Source organism: Schistocerca cancellata, chromosome 6 (genome assembly GCF_023864275.1).
Source record: "Schistocerca cancellata isolate TAMUIC-IGC-003103 chromosome 6, iqSchCanc2.1, whole genome shotgun sequence".
In the NCBI taxonomy this organism is placed as follows: Eukaryota; Metazoa; Arthropoda; class Insecta; order Orthoptera; family Acrididae; genus Schistocerca; species Schistocerca cancellata.
In genome coordinates, this window is record NC_064631.1 from 641126262 (window position 1) to 641149458 (window position 23197).

The following is a 23197-nucleotide window of genomic DNA, read 5'->3' on the forward strand; positions in this document are numbered from 1 at the left end:
TTTTAATTTTCAGTCTAGTCTTACTGCTGTTCCTATGTTAAAGTTTCATCCTCCTCCTCCTCCTCCTCCTCCTCCTCCTCCTTCTCCTCCCCTTCCCCCTCCCCCCACATCTTACCATATTGTCTCCCTGCGACTCATGTCACTCACTCCTGTTATGTCTTTCACTTCTCATCTTACTGTTCTTGTTACCTCTTATCAACAAATTTATAGCCGCCTCAAGAGAGAGGCTGACGTGTTGACTATTTAGTTATAGTAACGTACCTTCTTTTGTGTGTATTAAATGTCAGAAACATTGTCATGGCAAATTCCACAGAATTTGCTTGTTCTTAATACTATCTATTACCATAGTACATAGGATTTTATTATGGTTGTGTATGTCTATGTTATTCATGTTTTATTTATTTTCAGGGACAACTATACTCTCCAGATCAATCCATTTTCAGGTTTATGCAATGAAGAACATTTGAATTATTTTAGATTTATTGGCCGAATTGCAGGAATGGCTGTGTATCATGGTAAATTGCTTGATGGTAAGTCATTAAAAACCAATGAAATTCGTTCATTAATTTAAAAAATGCAAAACTGTGTGTTTTTCTTCATTGTGCCTATAATTTTAGTGACAAAATAAGCTAGTGTACCATGAGAATGTAAACAAATGGTGTCAAAGAGGATCAACTTTGAAATGTAGGAAGGTTTTGCTCATACAGTTCTTTATTAAGCATTACACATTTTAAAATTTCATGATTTCAAAAATTCAACATCAGGCTGAAGCTGTGGAATAAAGTGTACAAGGAAATTATGAATAAAACATATGTACACAATAACATAAGTATGCATCTTTGTAATCCATATACAGAAATTTAATTAATGTTGTATTTACATTTAAATCAAACTTCAGTAAAGAGCTCATGGGAGGAAGCACATAGACTGAACATAATACAAATTTCCACTCACATATGTGTATTTGATAGTGCCGTTGCCTATATGGGAACCAGCAAAGACGTAAACGAAGGCCAATAGGTACAACTAGCGTTACACACAGAAATGAAGTTGAAGAGTAACTTTACAGACAACTATACATTGTGATGAACAACATATCAGATCATCATGGACAATTTGACAGATACAGTTATGCTATTTTTATGGAGGAGAAACTTGTGTTGACTGCATGAAATTTGTGTCATAGGTAGCATTGAATGTTAAGAGATCGTTGTTAGTCAATAATCAAAACACAAGACATATTTGCAACCATTAACTGGTGTGATACAGTATCAACATAAAACTAACGTAGATCAGAAATGAAATATAAGTTGTGAAAGAACAAGTTTTCAACCATCACTGGATAAAAATGTTACGTAAGTATCACCAAGTGTAGTTTTATTACAAACATATAATGGATGATATGGAATAGAACCATTTAGGTAAGCACAGATGAGTGGCAACAAACTGAAATAAAATAGAAGCTAATGTTACAATTTTCTTATCTGTTTGGTATTAAAAAGCATGAAGGAATAATATCAGAAAGTATAACTGCATAGCTTGTTGAGTGAGGACAACAAAAAATCTTAGCATATTGTCGTTAAGGATGTAGAGATAGAATCATTAGCTGACAAAAACTGATGACCAGGCAACAGTAATGCTGAAATAGTGGTCATACTAGTTCAGAATTAATGGATTCCATTCGGACATGTAATTATATGAAACATAATGCAAAACTATACAACAGTTTGGAAATGAAGAACTATAGCTAACAAAAGGAAGCCCTTTGAAATGATAATGAAACGCAAATGTTCAGCTTTCATAAGGTTAACCACAATGTAATTGATTGATTTCTTTATTAATCCATGTAACAATTTACATCGTGTGGATTTCGACAGCAAAATCATATACAATTCAATATACCTACAATTTATACACATAAAATTAATATTTACACACATTTTTAAGGTATCTTACATTAGTTTTATATCCTTATGTAATTTTCTTATTGTTGTTGTTGTGGTCTTCAGTCCTGAGACTAGTTTGATGCAGCTCTCCATGCTACTCTATCCTGTGCAAGCTCCTACATCTCCCAGTACTTACTGCAACCTAAATCCTTCTGATTGCTTAGTGTATTCATCTCTTGGTCTCCCTCTTCAATTTTTACCCTCCACACTGCCCTCCAATACTAAATTTGTGATCCATCGATGTCTCAGAACATGTCCTACCAATTGATCCCTTCTTCTAGTCAAGTTGTGCCACAATCTCCTCTTCTCCCCAATTCTATTCAATACCTCCTCATTAGTTATGTGATCTACCCATCTAATCTGCAGCATTCTTCTGTAGCACCACATTTCGAAAGCTTCTATTCTCTTCTTGTCCAAACTATTTATTGTCCATGTTTCACTTCCATACATGGCTACACTCCACACAAATACTTTCAGAAACAACTTACTGACATTTAAATCTATACTCGATGTTAACAAATTTCTCTTCTTCAGAAACGCTTTCCTCGCCATTGCCAGTCTACATTTTATATTCTCTCTACTTCGACCTTCATCTGTTATTTTGCTCCGCAAATAGCAAAACTTCTTTACTACTTTGTGTCTCATTTCCTAATCTAATTCCCTCAGCGTCACCCGATTTAATTACACTACATTCCATTACCCTTGTTTTGTTTTTGTTGATGTTCATCTTATACCCTCCTTTCAAGACACTGTCCAACTGTTCAACTGCTTTTCCAAGTCCTTTGCTGTCTCCGACAGAATTACAAAGTCATCGGCGAACCTCAAAGTTTTTATTTCTTCTCCATGGATTTTAATACCTACTCCGAACTTCTCTTTTGTTTCCTTTACTGTTTGCTCAATATACAGATTGAATAACATTGGGGATAGGCTACAACCCTGTCTCACTCCCTTCCCAACCACACTTCACTTTCATGCCCCTCAACTCTTATAACTGCCATCTTGCCATCTGATTTCTGTACAAATTGTAAATAGCCTTTTGCTCCCTGTATTTTACCCCTGCCACCTTCAGAATTTGAAAGAGTATTCCAATCAACATTGTCAGAAGCTTTCTCTAAGTCTACAAATGCTAGGAACGTAGGTTTGCCTTTCCTTAATCTTTCTTCTAAAATAATTTGTAGGGTCAGTATTGCCTCACATGTTCCAACATTTCTACGGAATCTAAACTGATCTCCCCCGAGGTCTGTCATTTTTTCCATTCCTCTGTTCAGAATTCGCGTTTGTATTTTGCAGCTGTGACTTACTAAACTGATAGTTCGGTAATTTTCACATCTGTCAACACCTGCTTTCTTTGGGATTGGAATTATTACATTCTTCTGGAAGTCTTCTCGACGTCTTCTCGACGTCTTCTCGACGTCTTCTCGACGTCTTCTCGACGTCTTCTCGACGTCTTCTCGACGTCTTCTCGACGTCTTCTCGACGTCTTCTCGACGTCTTCTCGACGTCTTCTCGACGTCTTCTCGACGTCTTCTCGACGTCTTCTCGACGTCTTCTCGACGTCTTCTCGACGTCTTCTCGACGTCTTCTCGACGTCTTCTCGACGTCTGAGGGTATTTCACCTCTCTCATACATATTGCTCACCAGATGGTAGAGCTTTGTCAGGACTGGCTCTCCCAAGGCTGTCAGTAGTTCTAGTGGAATGTTGTCTTCTCCCGGGGCCTTGTTTCCACTAAGGTCTTTCAGTGCTCTGTCAAACTCTTCACACAGTATCATATCTCCCATTTCATCTTCATCTACATCCTCTTCCATTTCCATAATATTGTCTTCAAGTACATCGCCCTTGTATAGACCTTCTGTATACTCCTTCCACCTTTCTGCTTTCCCTTCTTTGCTTAGAACTGGGTTTCCATCAAAGCTCTTGATATTCATGCAAGTGGTTCTCTTTTCTCCAAAGGTCTCTAATTTTTCTGTAGGCGGTATCTATCTTACCCCTCATGAGATAAGCCTCTACATCCTTACATTTGTCCTCTAGCCATCCCTGCTTAGCCATTTTGCACTTCCTGCCGATCTCATTTTTGAGACGTTTGTATTCCTTTTTGCCTGCTTCATTTACTGCATTTTTATATTTTCTCCTTTCATCAATTAAATTCAATATTTCTTCTGTCTCCCAAGGGTTTCTGTTAGCCCTCGTCTTTCTACCTACTTGATCCTCTGCTGCCTTCACTACTTCATCCCTCAGAGCTACGCATTGTTCTTCTACTGTATTCCTTTCCCCCATTCCGGTCAGTTGTTCCCTTATGCTCTCCCTGAAACCCTGCACAACCTCTGGTTTTTTCAGTTTATCCAGGTCCCGTCTCCTTAAATTCCCACCTTTTTGCAATTTCTTCGGTTTTAATCTACAGTTCATAACCAATAGATTGTGGTCAGAGTCCACATCTGCCCCTGGAAAGTCTTGCAATTTAAAACCTGGTTCCTAAATCTCTGTCTTACCATTATATGATCTATCTTACATCTTTTAGTATCTCCAGGGTTCTTTCATGTATACAACCTTCTATCATGATTCTTAAACCAAGTGTTAGCTATGATTAAGTTGTTCTCTGCGCAAAATTCTACCGGGCGGCTTCCTCTTTCATTTCTTAGCCCCAATCCATTCACCTACTATGTTTCCTTCTCTCCCTTTTCCTACTCTGGAATTCCAGTCAGCCATGACTATTAAATTTTCGTCTCCCTTCACTACCTGAATAATTTCTTTTATCTCATCATACATTTCATCAATTTCTTTGTCATCTGCAGAGCTAGTTGGCATATAAACTTGTACTGCTGTAGAAGGCATGGGCTCCGTGTCTATCTTGGCCACAATAATGCGTTCGCTATGCTGTTTGTAGTAGCACGCCTATTTTTTTATTCATTATTAAACCTACTCCTGCATTACCTCTATTTGATTTTGTATTTATAATCCTGTATTCACCTGACCAAAAGTCTTGTTCCTCCTGCCACCAAACTTCACTAATTCCCACTATATCTGACTTCAACCTATCCATTTCCCTTTTTAAATTTTCTAACCTACCTGCCCGATTAAGGGATCTGACATTTTCTTAAAGTACTGTACAATTCTGGATTTCATATTATAATTATTTCCTCATGTATTACAATGCAGGCTACGTGTTTTAATTCAGATTGTCCGTTACTGCATAACAACTTTTATTTAATAAAAAAATTTTTATTTAATAAAAAATTTTTTAGTTTTGTTTTGAACTGTCCAATTGTGTCAATATCTTTTATATTTTGGGGTAATTTATTATATAATTTAACGGCATTGTACAACAAGCTCTGCTGAGTTTTAACTTTATTTTTCCTCTCTAGGTGCAGATTGTATTGGTTTCATAATACTTTGAAAAATGTATTCACAGGGGACAGTTAGGATTTCCAGCTTTTAGAAATGTTAAAGGCAGTGAGCCCTACTGCCACTCTTGGTTATTATACAAATTGCTCTTTTCTGTGATTTGAAAACTATTTCAATATTTTTACACTTGACTCCCCAAAATATTATTCCATAGGTAATAACAGAGTGGATATAAGAAAAATATACAGATCTGACACATGCAGTATCACACACTGCAGTCAGAATTCTAAGAGCATAGCATGCTGTAGCGATTCTGTTACTAAGTATTTTAACATGTTCTTCCCACTTTAACTGACTGTCAACATGCATACCAAGAAATTTTGTATAGTCTACACATTCTATAGTTTCATCATTTAACTTAAAGTTGTTATAGTGTGGTTTTTTGCAGACATAGAAGTTAACAGCATTTTTTTTTATTTTATGCCCACTCACGTACACTGTTCAGTGTTTGTTTGGCTTTTTCTTTCAGTGCATCTGGTGATTTGTCACTGATTAAAACATTTGAGTCATCTGCAAATAGTATTGTTTGTCCATGCTTGATGCTCTGTGGGAAGTCATTTATGTAAATGAGAAATAGTATTGGGCCAAGGACACTACCCTGTGGGACACCTATATTTACATAATTTGGGTCTGAAGTATAGTTTACAATATAGTTTGAGCAACTTGAAATATGTGAGGTTTCAGTTATCTGTCTTCTATTTTTTAGATATGACTGGAACCACTTTTTCACAAGTCCCCTTATTCCCAGTTCATCTAACTTATTTAACAATATGTTGTAGTCTACTGTATCAGACGCTTTAGTTAGATCAAGAAATATACCTGTTTTGTAGTTCCCTTTATCTAATCCTTCAAGAATGTGTTTTGTGAGGTGTGCTGTTGCTGATTCTGTGCTTTTCCCTGATCAAAATCCAAACTGGTCAACAGCAGTAAGTTTTATTTATTTAAATAATTCATAAGCCTATCTTTCATAATAGTTTCTAATATTTTTGCAAAGCCTGAGAGTAGAGAAATTGGCCTATAATTTTCAATTTTTCTTGCATCACCTTTTTTTTGAAGAGAGGTAGTAATTTAGCATATTTTAAATAGTCTGGAAAGTAGCCCTGCCTGAAAGATTGATTTATAATATCAACTAAAGGTGGAAGTAGGCACTTGATACAGTCCTTAATTATAAAAATCGGGACTTCATCCAGACCAGCTGAGTTTTTGTTTTTCAGTTTGCTGACTGCTTTGTAGACCTCTTCTTGTGTTGTAGGGAATAACACCAGTGAGTGTGATACACCATTATTTGGCTTTTTGACCTGAGGGGCTGTTAGAAAATTTTCCTGTAATTTTATTCCTATGCTACTAAAATAATCATTTATATAGTTTGCCAAATATATTGGGTCTTTTATTAGAGTCCCTTCCTCTTTGATTTTCAAGTTTGACAGATTCATTTTCCTGGTACCAGTTTCCTGCTTTACAATCTTCCATATTGCCTTATTTTTGTTTTCAGCAGATAGCACCAATTTGGAGTTATGTGCTCTCTTTGCTGCGAGCAGTATTTTCCTATATGTTTTCCTATATCTTTTATAAAAGAGTGAGAAAGCAAGATTAGTTTGGCTGTGTTTAATGGAGCTCAGGTACTTTAGTGTTTGGCGATTTTTTGATGTCTTTTGTGTCCAACTTGTTTTTTCTTGCTGTTGATAGTGGACATAACACTTTAGGAAATGTTTCTTCAAAATTTAATTTAAACAATGTCATGAAATTTTTGAATTTTTCATTTGCATCTACCTCTGAGTATACTGAGTCCCATGTTTGTCCTGCTATCTGTTTGGCAAACTCATATTTATTTTGTTTAGAAAAAATTCGTCTGTAAATATGCATTTTTCTTTTCTTCTTCTGGAGCCACTTTTATATTAACGATTTGACCTGAGTGATCAGATAATCCTAGCTCTGCTTCCACCACCTCACAGTTTTCTTTGCCTAAATCTGTTAATACCTGATCAACAGCTGTCTTTGAGTATTTTGTTATTCTTGTTGCACTGTTAACCATTGGAACTACATTGAAAATTTGAGCAAGGCTTAGTAATGAGTCCCATGTAGCATCAGGATTCAGTTTATCTACATTTAGGTCTCCACATATGAGAATGTGGTTCTTTGGAGTGGATATCTTGTCAAGAACATGATTAAGTTTGGAGAAAAAGATGTTGGAGTCTTCACTAGGAGATCTGTATATACATAAGATAAATTTCTACACCTGTATTGGTCCCTGATTTCAACTGCTGCCAGTTCAAAATGTTGCTCTTCACTGATTACACCTAAATCGCTTCTGGTCTTATAAATACAACACCCTCCACACTTCATAGAAGTCCTACAGTATGCACACGCTAAATTATAAGACTGCAAGACTAATTGATTAATTTCAGCTTCATTGCACCAATGCTCAGTGAGACAAACAACTGAGCACTCTGTAGACTCCAGCTCCACTTCTAGTTGTTGGGTCTTATTTGCTAGGGAACATATATTTTCGTGAACAACATTTAAGTAATTTTTTCCAACACTATTTGCATTCTCACTTTTTTCATTTTAATGTCGTTCTGTGTTGGTTCAACTGCTTCCTTATTATGATTACACTTGCATTTTTTGTTTGCATATGGTATTCTTGGATAGTCACCCCCCTGCAGACTGTATTAGTTTCCCTTATTTTTTATAATTTTACACAAGTCCAGGAGCATTTTGCTGAAAGTCATTGCACCTAGTCTGTTACGGTGCAGGCCATCCCTACCAAGACATTTGTCATCGAGAAATTTATTTGGGTCCACAAATACAACACCAAGTTCATCACACTGTTCCCTGCTGCCAGTGTTAATTTTGTTTATATACACGTTACTCACCGATCTTCTTTGTAGAATTCCGTTGATAACAATTCTGGAGCTTGTAAACAAACCTTTGGCTGACCGAATTACATTACGAATATCATTTATGATTTCTTCTTGTCTGCTGCTTCTAATAGAGTTGGTCTCTATGTGAATTATCATGCCTTTAAAATTTGTGTTGGAATCATTGTTGTTTTGGTTGGATTTTTCCGTGTTCCTAATGTTGTTGAAATGTTTCACAATCTGCTGTGGTCGGATTCCAGGGCGAACATCGACTTTACAGTTCGGAACCACTACATTTTTTAACACAGAATCGCCAATAACAAAGAAATCACTTTTGTCGATCTATTTTGCTGGATTGCTTTCATATTTATCTTTTTTCTTATACGTCACAGTTTTCCAGTTATATTTGCTTATAGATTTACCGCACGATTCGTTTTCCACCACTGTTCTCACTGGGATTTGCACATGCCAGTTTACACAGGTTTGTTTACTTCTCAGTAACGGAGTTTGCACGCGGGAGTTTACGGAATTACCACGTGTTTCGCTTCCTGACACTGTTTTTGCCGGAATATGCACATGTAAGTTTTCACGGTTTTGTTTTTTGCTCAGTAACGGAGTTTGCACACAAGAGTCCTCACATTTGTTTGTTTGTTTTGTTCTGTTATGGGTTTCCACATACTCAGCTTGCCGATTAGCTTTTTAGCTTTGCGTTTTCTTCTTTGAGACTGAATCTCTCTTTTGAGAATTCGATATCACTTTGTAGCCATTTAATTATTTCTTCTTTTGCCTTTATGGTACTTACAAGTTCTGATGTTTCCCACTGCAAACAGTCAGTGCATGTCCACGGGACTTCGTCACTAATGAATTTCAGGTTCACTTTTGCGAACTTCTCATCAAGCCAAAAATTGCACTTTACGCATAAGATTCCTTTTATCACACATTTTCTGCATTGCTTACATGTAGAACTGCTGGTTTTTTTCCGTTTTGGTAGAGACAGACGTGTCGTTACACTTTTCATTCGGCGCCGTCTTGGATACTGATTCATTTACAAATGATGAAAAAGAATACATACTGATGTAAAGTTACATAATTATTGGAAAGTCAATCCCCCTACATGCATTTATGCTGAATAACACTGTCTTTAGCAGTCTTGGCTAACAATTCGCAAACATCAGTCAACATACATACAGTTGACAGCTGCTTGAGTACGTAATGCAACTATATTAAAAAAAAAAGTAGCTAAAGTTACTGTCCCCATGATGTGGAACCCACAGTGAGGAAGCAGGCATATGTTGCAATAAAATTGTAAAGTCAGTCAAATGAACAGCATAAAGCACCAATGTTGGCAAAATGCAAAGTACCAATGCACTATGCAGAATCTGTAACTAAAGGATCTACACAGCAGGGCAGGTACATTGTGGTGGCAGCCTATGAGAACAGTGGCTCCGTCTCTTAGGGTGCATCTCATCTGTCCTGTAGAGGAAGCCTGGCAAGACAGCCACATTAGAATGATCCATGAAAAAGGTGGGCCATCTAACAGGGCAGAAGATATTAACATATAGTAAGCTATAATGGGTATGGGCACAGTAAATTTAACTTCTCATCTTGAATATAGTTACATTACCTGTACATTACATTGTGGTTAATCTTAGGAAAGTTGAATGTTTGGGCTTCACTACCATTTAAAGGGCTTATTTTTGTTAGATGTAGTTCTGCATTTCCAAACTGTTATATACTTTTGCATTATATTTCATATTATTACATGTTGAAGTGGAATCCATTAATTCTGAACTAGTATGACCACTATTTCTGCATTACTGTTGCCTGGTCATCAGTTTTTGTCAGCTAATAATCCTAACTCTACATCCTTAACCACAATATGCTAAGACCTGTTTCAATTGTCCTCACTCAACAAAACAAGCTAGGTTGTTATACTTTCTGATATTACACCTTCATCCTTTTTACTATTAAACTGAAAAGAAAATTTTAATGTTATCTTCTGTTTTATTCCAGTTTGTTGCCACTCATCTGTGCTTACCCAAATGGTTCATCCAGTATATGCCATCCATTATATGTTTGACTTTTGTAATAAAACTATACTTTGTGATACTTACGTAACATTTAATCCAGTGTTAGTTGTAAATTTGTTCCTTCACAGCTTACATTTTATTTCTTATCTGTGTTGGTTTTATGTTAATATTGTACCACACCAGTTAATGGATGCAAATATATCTTACATCTTATGTTCTGATTATTGACTAACAACACTCCCTGTAATGTTCAATGCTATGTAACAACCATCCATTTCATGCTGTCAACATGACTTTCTCCTCCATAAAAGTAGCATGAATGTATCTTTGTCAAGTTGTTCATGACTATCTGACATACAGGTCATTGCAATGTATAGTTGTTCGTGAAGTTACACTTCGACTTCACATCTATGTTTAATGCTAGAGGCACTTACTAATCTTCGTTTACTGTATAGATAGCTTAAACGCCACACTCAATTTGCTGCTGGTTCCCATATAGGCAACGGCACTGTTAAAAATGCCTACATGAGTAGAGATTTGTGTTCTGTTCAGTCTATATGCCTAGTCTCATGAGCTCTTTACTAAAGTTTGATTTAAATGTAAGTAAGACATCAACTGAAATTTCAGTGTACGGATAACTAAGGCGCATACTAATATTATTATGTAACAGTGGAAAATCCAGGACGGAATGTATCAATATTATGAAAAGGAAAGTTGCTACTCACCACATAGTGGACGTGTTGAGTCACAGATAGGCACAACAAAAATACTCTCACAATTAAAGCTTGCGAAGTGCTGCAGGTGAGACGGAGAGCAGGGGAGAGGTGGTGGTGGGGGAGAGGAGAAAGTAGCAGAAAAAGAGAGAAAAAAAAGACTGGGAGTGATGGTGGAGTGGTGGCTGTGTTGTGCTGGAATGGGAACAGGGCAGGGGCTGGATAGGTGAGGACAGTGACTAATGAAGGTTAGGCCAGGAGGGTTACAGGCACATAGAATGTAATGCAGGGAAAGTTCCCACATGCACAATTCAGGAAAGGTGGTGTTGGTGGGAAGGATCCATATGGCACAAGCTGTGAAGCAGTCATTGAAATGAAGGATATCATGTTTGTCAGCATGTTCAACAAGAGGGTGGTCCACTTGTTTCTTGGCCACAGTTTGTCGGTGTCCATTATATGGATAGACAGCTTGTTGGTTGTTAAGCCTACATAGAATGCAACACAATGGTTGCAGCATTGCTTGTAGATCACATGCCTCACCACCATTCCCCAAATCCCTCAACATGCAAACTAACCTTACATCTGCAGAAAAAATGCAGTCCATCTTCTAGAAACTGATCCTGACCTTATAATTATATCAATGGTCAAAGGCTCCACTATTGTTCTTTTGGACCACAAGAATTACCTGGCGGAAGGACTCTGCCAGGTGTCAGGTACTTCCACCTACAAACCTTGCCACAGTCATCCCATTCCAGAAATCCAGCAGGATTTCCAGTCTCTACTCAAATCCTTATGCCCATCCCAGAACTTCTCCCTGGAGTCCATTTGTATAATCACCCCTACCACTCGATGCACTCTCTCTTCTATATGCTTCCTAAAGTCCATAAACCAAACGACCCAGGATGCCCCATTTTGGCTGGTTACTGTGCCCCCACTGAGAGAATCTCTGCTCTTGTAGAGCAACACTGTCAATCTATTACCTGGAATCTGCCCTCCTATATAAAAGATACCAACTACGTCCTCCACTGACTCTCCATGGTCCCTATCCGTTTACCACAAGGTGCCCTGCCCATAACTGTTGATGCCACCTCCTTTTACACTAACATTCCTAATCCCCATAGCCCTACCGCTATTGAACACTATCTTTCCCAATGCCTGACAGATTCCAAACCAACAACCTCCTTCCTAGTTGCTGTGACCAACTATATTCTCACCTGCAATTACCTCTTCTTTAAAGGTATTACGTACAAACAAATCTGGGGAATGGCTATGGGCACCCACGTGGCACCAGCCTATGCCAACCTATTCATGGGCCTTCTAGAGGAACCCTTCCTAAAAATCAAGGGTGAGGACACCCTATCCACATTCCTCCAGAACCTCGACGACGTCTCCCCCATTTGCTTCACCTGGTCGTACTCAACCCAACGAACCACCTGCATAGATGTTGACCTCCACCTTAAGGTGGCTAGCAATACCTCCACTTCGACAGCTGCCATGCTTTCTGTACCAAGAAGTCCTTTCTGTACAGCCTAGCCACCCGTAGTCGTCGCATCTGCAGTGACGAGCAGTACCTCTTGAAATATATCGAGGGTCTCACTGAAGCATTGTACAAAAACAAATCTCCCATGCCTTAACTTTCCAGTCTCCCACCACCTTCCAAAGTCCCACCATCTGGCCACAGAGGAGCATTCCCCTTGTAACTCAGGAGCACCCAGGACTGGAGCAGCTGAATTACATTCTCCACCTAGGTTTTGATTACCTCTCATCATGCCCTGAAATGAGGAATGTTCTGCCCACTATCCTTCCCACACCTTCCACAGTGGTATTCAGTCAGCCCCGAACCTACACAATATACTTGTCCATCCTTACACAAGACCTGTCCCATACATCCTCCCACCACCATCTGGTCACTACACCTGGTCACTAACATGACCTATCTGGTCACAGGCCAGGGCTATATGTGAAACCAGTCATGTGATCTACAAGCTAAGCTGCAACCACTGTGCTGCATTCTATGTAGGCTTGACCACCAACAAGCTGTCTGTCCGTATGAATGGCCACTGACAAACTGTGGCCAAGAAACAAGTGGACCAACCTCTTGCTGAACATGCTGACAAACATGATATCCTTCATTTCGCTGACTGCTTCACAGCCTGTGCCATATGGATCCTTCTCGTCAACACCACCTTTCCTGAACTGCACAAGTGGGAACTTTCCTTGCAATACATCCTATGGTCCCGTAACCCTTCTGGCCTAACCTTCATTAGTCCCTGTCCTCACCTATTCAGCCCCTGCCCTGTTCCCATTTGGGCACTACGCAGCCGCCACTCCACCATCACACCCAGTCTTTCCATTTCTCTCCTTTTTCCACCACCACCACCACCACCACCACCACCACCACCACCACCACCTCTCTCCGTCTGACCTGCAGCACTTCACTGTCTGCCACCCCATGGCTGAAACCTTTAATTGTAAGAGTTTTTTTGTTGGGCCTATCTGCATCTCACCATCTCCGCTATATGGTAGTAGCGACTTCCCTTTTTGTAATGTTGTTATGTACATATTTTTATCATTAATTCCCATATACAATTTATTCCACAGCTTTTAAAAACCATAATGCTTAAGAATTATGTGATCAAGACCTGTTTACATTTCAGAGCTGTGGCAAATCTGAGTTGTGACATGCCTCTACCATAGATGTATTTCTCCATCAAATAATAGGTCACAGAGGATCATTGCATTCAGTTGAATGAAGCTACTTATTTTACTAATTCAATTTTGAAACGTGTGTGCTGACCTCGTCATCTGACAAGTAGATAATTTTTCTACTGCAGTGTGGTTGTTAGTTCATTTTGGACTGTTTTTCTCATAGAAATAAAATAATCACATTGGTATCCAAAGTGTGAGTGAAATTTTACTAGCTGCATAGAAATAGAAAAAGAAATTGTGTTATCAGACACCATGTTATTAATTTTTTTGTTAGTTCAATAGCCTTAAACTTCGGGCATATTTTATGGGAAGTAAATGATAGCAAAAATGCGAAGCGTGTGTAGTTATAGTTACGAAGTTGGAAATGCTAGCACATGGATAAAATTAGCATCCAGTTTTGGCATAAATAGCATCTATTTTTGGTAAAAAAGGGGTGGGTGCGTGTGTGTGTGTGTGTGTGTGTGTGTGTGTGTGTGTGTGTGTGTGTGTGTGTAAAATGGAGAGACATATAAATTTAAAACTTTCCCATGCTATATGCTGGAATATAAAACTGACAGAAAAAAAGTGGAAGAATCGGTATTGGTGATAAAGCAGTAACAAAAGAGAAAATATACTTTCTTCTCTGTAATAGGAGCTCTTCGAGTAGAGTCTTCGCTCATTTTCTTCTTTAGGCACGATTTATGCTTTCAGCAAATGATTGTTTCTGCTGAGAAGGAGCAGCATTTTCTCATTGGTGAACTGTGCGCTTCAGATTTAAGGTGTTTCTTGACATTATCTGTCTTTTCCCCATCCAGTTCGACAACTACAAAATTGCAGAACATTGCTCTCAAGTCTGTCGCATATGAGCCCTGATTAGTGTATTGCAGAGAACTTTCATGGACCATGCAACCCATGCTAATCGGTGATAAAAGTGAAATTGACAAGATGCGTAGAATGAAAATAGTTGAAAATAACTTATTCACATTACCATCAGTAAGCTCACTGTGTTGCAGACAACACATAGAACAAGCAAATCAAAATTTTGAATGCTTAGTTGGTGAGAAGCAGTGCAAGGGGAAACAAGCCCTGTGCCTCTCTTAAAGGTCAGCCAGCTTACACTTGTGTTTGTGCGAAAACAAAATTGACACATTGGTCGCCAATCCCTTGTGCTGTTAAGAGTGTCTTCCTCAAACCATTTCAATGTAAGTGAAGAGAATAACAAGCAAGAGGCAAAAAGTGAAGTGCACAAAGTATTTGGTTACGTTTACCGTGCAATTGTTTGCTGAGGTTGGCAACATTGTAAACAAAGTAGTTCAGGCCTGAAACCTACCAGTATCTCATGCACCATAATTCAAAACACCAGCCACATAAAATTTCCATGTTACAGTGTCTGCATTTTCATCTAATAACATCTTTAGCAAGCAGACAAACAAATGTGTTTCTTGGTTCTAAGATGTGGCTGAGTACTATGTTGCCATACATGGGATCTATCTTAAAGAGACCATTCAGCCACCCACTGTTTGAGGTGAAACTGGAGCTGAACATCATTGTGTTTGTGCATTTATTTTTCAAATGTGTTCAAGTGATGCAATACCTACCTCTTTCAAGAAGAAAACACTACTCGTACTACTCATTATTGAAGCTGTCAATGGCTCAGAAAGGAGTTCAGTATGTGTCAAAAAATATATAATTTTTTCCCCAATAACAAATGTCTGACAGGGAGTAAAGCAAGTTCTAACTATCTGACTCTTAACTCTTTTTTTCACAGCTTCTATTTTATAGCAATTTTTTTTTAATTTAAAAACTGGTAAGTTGCCTTTAAAAAAAGTAGTTCTAAATGTAATTTTAGGGTGAAATTGGAAAAATATGTTGATTAATGGTAACTTTACATTAGTGTGCCATTTAAAAACTTGTAAATGGCCACCGTGTAGCAGCCAACTGCAACTAATGATGTGTACATATCCTGTAAATTGGTCAATTCCACATAATTTTGATTTAAAAAATAAAATAAAATTAGATCCTTTACGGAACATTTAATTAACTAACACACTGAGAGAATTAAAATGTTATTGGCAAACCTTAAACTTTTTCTACCTTCACATACCACATCTGTCGTTCCTATAGTCACCCATCCTTCTGCAACTTGCACTTCTCTAGTAGTCATTTTGCTGCTTGTCAGTTTCATTGTTCACACTTCTGTATTCCCTTTTGCATCCATATTTGCAGCATTTTTATATTGTCTTCTGTCATCAATTAAATATTTAACATATTATGTGTTACCTATGGATTTCTACTCGGGCTTCTCTTTTTGCATATTGGTTCCTCTGTCACCTTCACAATTTCATCTCTTGGAGCTACCCATTATACATAATGTAATATGTGTAAGAGACACACACACACACACACACACACACACACACACACACACACCTCTGGCAGCTGAAGCCAGACTATCTTAACATTGTTCCATAAAATATAAAGCACTCACAAGAACTGTTTTGTCAATCCAGATGGCACTAGTAAATGTCATTAATATGTTTTGAAACTAGAAACATTTGCTGAAGTGAGAAGCAATGACAGTGGAACTGCAGATAATGTCAAAAATCGAGAAAATGGACGGACACACACACACACACACACACACACACACACACACACACACACACAGAGAGAGAGAGAGAGAGAGAGAGAGAGAGAGAGAGAGAGAGAGAGAGAGAGGGGGGGGGGGGGGGGAGGGGGGGGCGGTAATGAATTAATAAATCTTAGTAAGTTAAAACTTTCTGCCATGTAACATAAGCTTGAACTCCTGGCTGTCATCAGCAGTGCTCTTTCAGTGTCAGAGTACAGCTCATGAACTCAGTAAAAATTTTAAGTTGCAACCAGATCATACCCTTAAACATTTATATCCTTTGATAAGCTTTAATATTAAATTACAAAAGTCACTTGAAGATGTAAGGCAGTATTCAGTCACCGCATTATTAAGACATACAGAATGTCACATTTTTGAGTGCAATGACTTTGGACAGACCACCATAGAAAGAAAAGCTAACAAACATGTAAAGAGTATGATAATTTAGTAATTAACAAGGCTGTATGTCAGGAGAAGAAAAATTCATTCAGTTGAAATCATTAGCCTTGAGGAAAGTTACATGCTTTAACACACCAGACAAAAACTGTCACTTTCATGCAAGCCAACTCACAGTGCCCTTTGGCTCATTTAAGGTTTGCTCATTAATGGTTGAGATGGACCTGCATTCACTGACAGTTTGTGTTGTGGTTAAATCTGATTGTCACTGATAACATGTGAAACTCATCTCTGGTTCCTGTAGGTTGGGGTCTTTCTTTAACCACTGTTATATGTCTGTGAGTGATACACAATTATGCATAGATATACTAGATATTCAGTATTGATACACCAGCAAATCTGGTGTCTTCATTCTGGGTGTGGTTATTAGCTTGCCCAAACATAACTTTTTCTGTCATGTGTCTTCATCTACTCACCTTATTGTGCTTATTCCATGTAATTGAGTGGCACAAACACACCACTTCACTGTCATGACTTATGTCAACATTGGATGATCACAATGTTGTAACAGTTCAGGAGGCAGATAAGTAAGGAAAGGCGCTAACACTCCCTTGCTGCCTTGAGAAGTGAGTGCTCGTGATAAAATGGGGCAGTGAAATTTAATTATGTAATACAGGGGAAGTGCAAACATTGTGCTCCCTGCAAGGGAATGACCATTGTTAGATTCAGCATAGCGTTAGTTGTTAGCTTATATACATAGGCACAGTGCTTAAAATGGTGAGTAGCTCTTTTTAAATCTTTTTTACGTTGTGTTGGGCCTGCAGCATAGTAAATAGAAATCAGTTAAAAGTAGCATGAGGACTGAGATAAGAACTTTTAAGCAATGGCCACACACACCCAGATCAATTTACAACAGGTCTGTGCAGGATGCCTATATGTTGTTGGAATGCAATGGTGTCTTACGAAGCTTTGCGCACTTCAGAGCTCTGAACACAATGAAAAAATTCAGTTTACAACAGTAACATTACAATACCTTTCTTGCAGAATATTATGGACATTCAAAAGACAGAGTGAGAAGCAGAGGTGCAAAACTTTGCATGTTAACTATTATTCAGTTAAAGTCACTCAAATTATGCCACTGGCAAATGTCTCGCAAAGTTTCAAATGTGAATGAAAATGAAACAGTCTTACAGTTCATTGCAGATGTTAAGGTGTCATCGTTGTTGTGTAATATTGTAGGCACGCCTTGATCAGCAGTGACCAATTGTGAAGCAGGATCCTGATGTTATTGGAGTCTCTTACATCTGCTCACACTTGTCATGCTTGTGGTGCCTCACTAGTTATTGTCTCACATATGCCCAAGGTTTTATGCTGTATACCAATTGCATTCGTTCACTTCAAAGTCTCACATCCAAATATGTCTTTAGCACACACTGCTCTGATGTTACACTCATGTCCAGAGACAGCACTTCTAGACAAGTTTTTGCTCCCTGCAAAAAAACATTGGTTTTCCTAACTTTCCCTACTAGCAATGATCCATAACAATTAAATCATAATACAGAATTATTTAGAAAAGTTAAAATACGTATTGTATTTTAATTGACACTCAGTATCTAAAGCTGTACAGAATAACAAATGTAAATCATATTTATGATAAACATAATTGGAAAAAAATTTTATGTAGCTCGTATGTATTATAGTGTCACTAGGTCACTGACAGACTTCAACTCAAAAGATTGTCTTTGAAGTACCAGTGCTCAGAATGTGGTACCAGACATAGATGTTTTAGTGAAAAATAAAAATAATAATAGTCATTGACATTAGTCTCAATTTAAATTTTGCCCTACAAAGCATTCATCAGAAGGCTGCTTCAGTCATAATAAATATCATGTTTGTACTTAGTTGCCCAAGTTCTTCACTTCATCAAAATGTTCAGAGGTATAAGTTTCATTTAATTATCATTTGTCATTTTATACAGCAGTCTGAGAAAAATAAATTGCCACAGAACACATTTGTACAAATATCCATAGTACATAACATTAATGAATGTAAAATGAGACTCATTGACAACAGTTTCTCTTGTGAAGCTACCTTGTTCCAGTTCCTCCTTTCCCCTCACCCCACCTTCCCCCACCATTAGTCACTCCAAGCCAACCCCCTTACTTTGTGCTGTGTCATGACCATGAGCCAGCTCCTAGCTGATCAGCAAGCAGGCCTGATCTCCAATTCTCTGAAATGATGTGTGATCTTTTAAGGGAGTGATGGATTTTTGTTAGTGGGCTTACAAAGTCATAACACAGCTGCAGAATGACAATGCTGCACTTGTACAAGGGTGCAGCAGTTGATATTCCTTCCCTTTACTTCTGCAAAAGTGCAAAGCATAGGAACCAGTCTGTCAGATATATCCTGCTATGCAATAGCAAATGAGTCCCTTCATGAAACCATATAATTCTTCTTCTTGTTGTACCTATCCTCCCATGTAACAAATTTCTTGTCTTTTAGTGCTCCATCTTCTCTTATAGTCTACTGAACTTTTCTGCAATTTGACTACTTCTCTCTCTTAAAATTCAACCGGAAAGGGTTCCAATCATTTTCTGTTAGTATTCAGTCCATCTGTTGCTCTTCCTTGGCCTGATTGATGATTGTGTTGGTTTTCGTGAATCATAATATTCCAATCTTAGAGTCAACTACTGTCAACCCTGTACCTGTTGCCAACAGATGCTTTGTTAAATGGAAAAAGTTGAGTGGTTCAGGTTATAGAGAAAAGTGTAGCCCAAAGCATTTAGAATTATTTGTATAAGGAATGTGTCACACATTTCAGGTAGGTTACATGCACTGACTTTTTTTTTCTCCAGTTGCACTTAAAGCTTTTTGATTTCTTGTACTTAAAAATGTACACAAAGTATTGAACAAAATATTTTCCAGTAACTGTCAGCTCAATTGTATGGGATCAGTTGTGCACTTATATGTGCATTATTATTTCATTCCTGTGTCACAATGCTTCGCTTTACTGTAATGTTAACTTTTCTGTAAGACTTTTTCGTACAAAAACGGGAAGGAGAATTTTTTGAAATGGCTTTTAATGTACTTTCTGTTTCATTGGACTTATTTCATATGCCTGAAGCTTATGGCACTACGTATGTTTTTGCTAAAAATCTGTTAACCAGAATCGGTTAATTTATCTCAGTTACAAAAAAATTATGCACTTTTTCAGTAGGTTTGGAATTAATTGGGTAAAGTAACATACTTTCCTCCCAGTGACAGAATTTCGTTTCTGTGAGTGGGAGTAGACAATTGTGAAATATTGAGAAATACACCATTCATTGGAGGGGGGATGAAAAACACTTACAAAATATAATTCTAGACATATTTGCATGCTTACATAATATTTTTCTCTTGCTAAAATGGTGAATAATAAGCCAGAAATTATTATTTGCAGCCTTTTTTATCCGTCCATTTTATAAAATGATGTTGAATAAGCCAATTGACTTGAAGGACATGGAGAGTGTTGATTCAGAGTATTACAATTCACTTTTATGGATAAAAGAAAATGATCCAAGTGAATTAGAACTGACATTTTGTGTTGATGAGGAAAGTTTTGGCCACTTTTCACAGCGTGAACTGAAACCTGATGGAGCAAACATTCCTGTTACAAATGAAAATAAAGATGAATATATTAGGTAATTATGTTCATAATTTATGTTCTTAAATGCTTACATAATAAGAGGTTACAGAATAAGAGGTTGCACTGAATAAGTAAAAAGTAACTTCCTGCAAGTTAATGTATACAATTTCAGTGATACTTAACACACTGAAATATAGGATACCTTATGAGTAACTGTGCATTTTGTATTAATTGAAGCCACTGTGAAATTAAATGTGTTTAATTATTGTCAGTAAGAAATTCAGTGATAAAAGTGGCATTTGCTGTAACCTGGAATAAAATTTCTTGCACATGGAATGCCCTTTTGCAGAATTTCAACAATCTGGTAATTTCTTCATAAACACACTACTATGCACACTAGTGTTACCACTTGACTACAACTACCTACCTAATGGTGCTTCCTTCTGTATTGTAGCAGTCCAGCAGCACAATGCCTAATACTAAGTCAACATTGATCAATAGTAAGGCAAATCAGGCTATTTATGTAGTACTTTCTCAGTGTTCACTGAGTGGTCGTGAAAGAGTCAGTAACAAAGACACCCCTCCCTCAAGTACTATATAGGATTCATAGTTACTGACTTTGGACAACACTCGTGAAGTTCATAAATTTAATGAAAACGTATACAGTCAGTGACTCATAAGGGATTTTGGTATGCAGCCACAAAAAATCTTTGCTTGTTTACATTATCTCACAGGAAGCAAAGCAAATTTCAAATCTAATCAAAACAATTTTTTGACAGCTTCTTTTATTCAACAGATGAATACTTAATTAAACACTGGTAATGTGTGTAGTTGTTAATTAATTTGTAACAAATTAATTTATTGGGATTATTTAATTTGGATTTAACTTTGCTGAAATGTATCGATAGTTGCGAGAGTGAAAGTAAACATAGAAATGTTAAAGGGAAACATATGTTTTGTTGACAGCCTTGTCATACAGTGGAGGTTTGTTTCAAGAGTCCAAGAGCAAATGAATGCATTTTTGAATGGATTTGAAGGTTTGGTGCCTTTGCCATTAGTGAAAATATTTGATGAACATGAACTGGAATTGCTTATGTGTGGAATACAAAACATTGATGTGAAAGACTGGAAACAAAATACTCTTTACAAGGGTGACTACCACCCAAATCATATAACAGTGCAGTGGTTCTGGAGGGTATGTATTTTTTAAAAGTTACCCTTTTTCATTTGAAGCTACGTCCTATTGTTATACAATAAGCTGCTAAAAAAACTTGATTTAACATTTGCCATTTCATGTGTTGGGGTGTGTGTGTGTGTGTGTGTGTGTGTGTGTGTGTGTGTGTGTGTTGGTGTATGTGTGGTGTGCTGGTTGTGGTTCTAAAATTTTCTCCTGGTGCTGGTGGATGCATATCCTTACTAAAAACATCCATTTTCTGCAGTGTTCTGCACCATATTAATATTGTTGACTACACATGAACATTGTATATTGTTTTAGTCTGTCATTGAATGTCTTCTATGTAAGGTTATAAAAAAATTGTAATAGGTGAAGAGTATACCAGTGGTAAATAGGTATTAAACTTTGATTGGGGAGTGTATAGAAACACAATATTGAAAATGAGGTTTGTTAGGTGGCATGTAATAGGAAAGTAGTGACAAAAGACCCATTTTAGTTGTAGACTAATATAAAATTGCTAGTAGATACATTAAATATTGAACAGCAAAGTTTCAAGATGCAGAACTATCTTTTGACCTGTAAATTATTTCAGTTCTAAGATACAGACTTTATTGATATACCATATCTTTGCATTTTCACTGTGGTTACTAATACAGCTGGTGTACTCTTCCCCCATTTCCAGGAAATGATATTGTACAAAATAGGGACATAATTTTTAAATGTGTGGTTTTTATTTTGCAGTCTTCTGTATTGTATTTTGTGTGTCCCTCATGCACTGTGTTTATCCAGAGATAAAATATATTCAAGCTTTCTTGTGGAAAAGACATAAATTCTCCAGTGCTTCACAAACATTTCCATTAGTGAAAGAAAGTGAAATCTTAGATGTCATCAATTGCTGGCGAAAAATAGAAATCGTCGTATATTTAAGTTACCCCTTAGTGTGTGATAGCAAAAGATTCAGTAATTTAGTACTGCTTTCTGTATAATCCTGTAAATGACTGCCATTTCTAAGTTGGTATAGAGTGGTGACAGATTGTAATTCTCGTGTGTAATTCCACCTCCAATCGATCCCTTTCATAATGAGTTTCTTATTCCACCTCAGATATTGTGAGGGCTTAAACAAAGTAGCTGTGTTGTAGAGTTCGTAATGTTGCATGCCTTCTACCATTAGGAAAGTGGTTTTCCTTATGCTTTTAAGGGAATGACTGGCGAATCGACTCTCTTGATACTCCGTGTTTGTGTTTCACTGAAATAATCACACTGTAACAACATACATGCAATGAGACTAAGAGGTATTACTCTCAGTTTTAAGGAACTGTTGAGGTTTTTTGTTAATATTTTTATTTATACATTTAGTAATTTTGGTGAATAAAACAATGCGATTTACCTCTGTGGACATGCCTGAGATGCAGACAGATCTGTTCTACAAACACTGTTGGCATGTAAATGATTTAAGGAATAAAGGTAACAACTCACTGAATAGTTTCGGCATTAAGTTGTTGACAGACATAAAATAAGACTGAGAATTTTGGTGGCTTTTGGACAAATTATGTGAAGGGAAGGGAAGGGAAAAGGGGAGGGAAGGGAACTATTGATGTCGGCTGCCTTGGGACTTCATGTGGAATCAGCAGTGATGAGTTAAAATTTGTGCCAAACTGGTATTCGAACTCGGGAGCTCCTGTTTACTAGGCAGTTGCATTAACTGCTGTGCTATCTGGACATAGTCCACACAATTGTG

At 37.4% G+C, this 23197-nt stretch overlaps 1 protein-coding gene across 7 annotated transcripts in view; it reads left to right on the forward strand.

Annotated features, from left to right (window-relative positions):
- Window positions 1-23197, forward strand: part of LOC126190775 (E3 ubiquitin-protein ligase Nedd-4) — a 197597-nt gene that overhangs the window by 153734 nt on the left and 20666 nt on the right. For all 7 annotated transcript variants that reach the window (XM_049931309.1, XM_049931312.1, XM_049931310.1 and 4 more), the window contains 3 exons: window positions 409-530; window positions 20100-20340; window positions 21252-21480. In XM_049931309.1, coding sequence (XP_049787266.1) covers window positions 409-530; window positions 20100-20340; window positions 21252-21480 — 592 coding nt within the window. The remainder of the gene's footprint in view (window positions 1-408; window positions 531-20099; window positions 20341-21251; window positions 21481-23197) is intronic.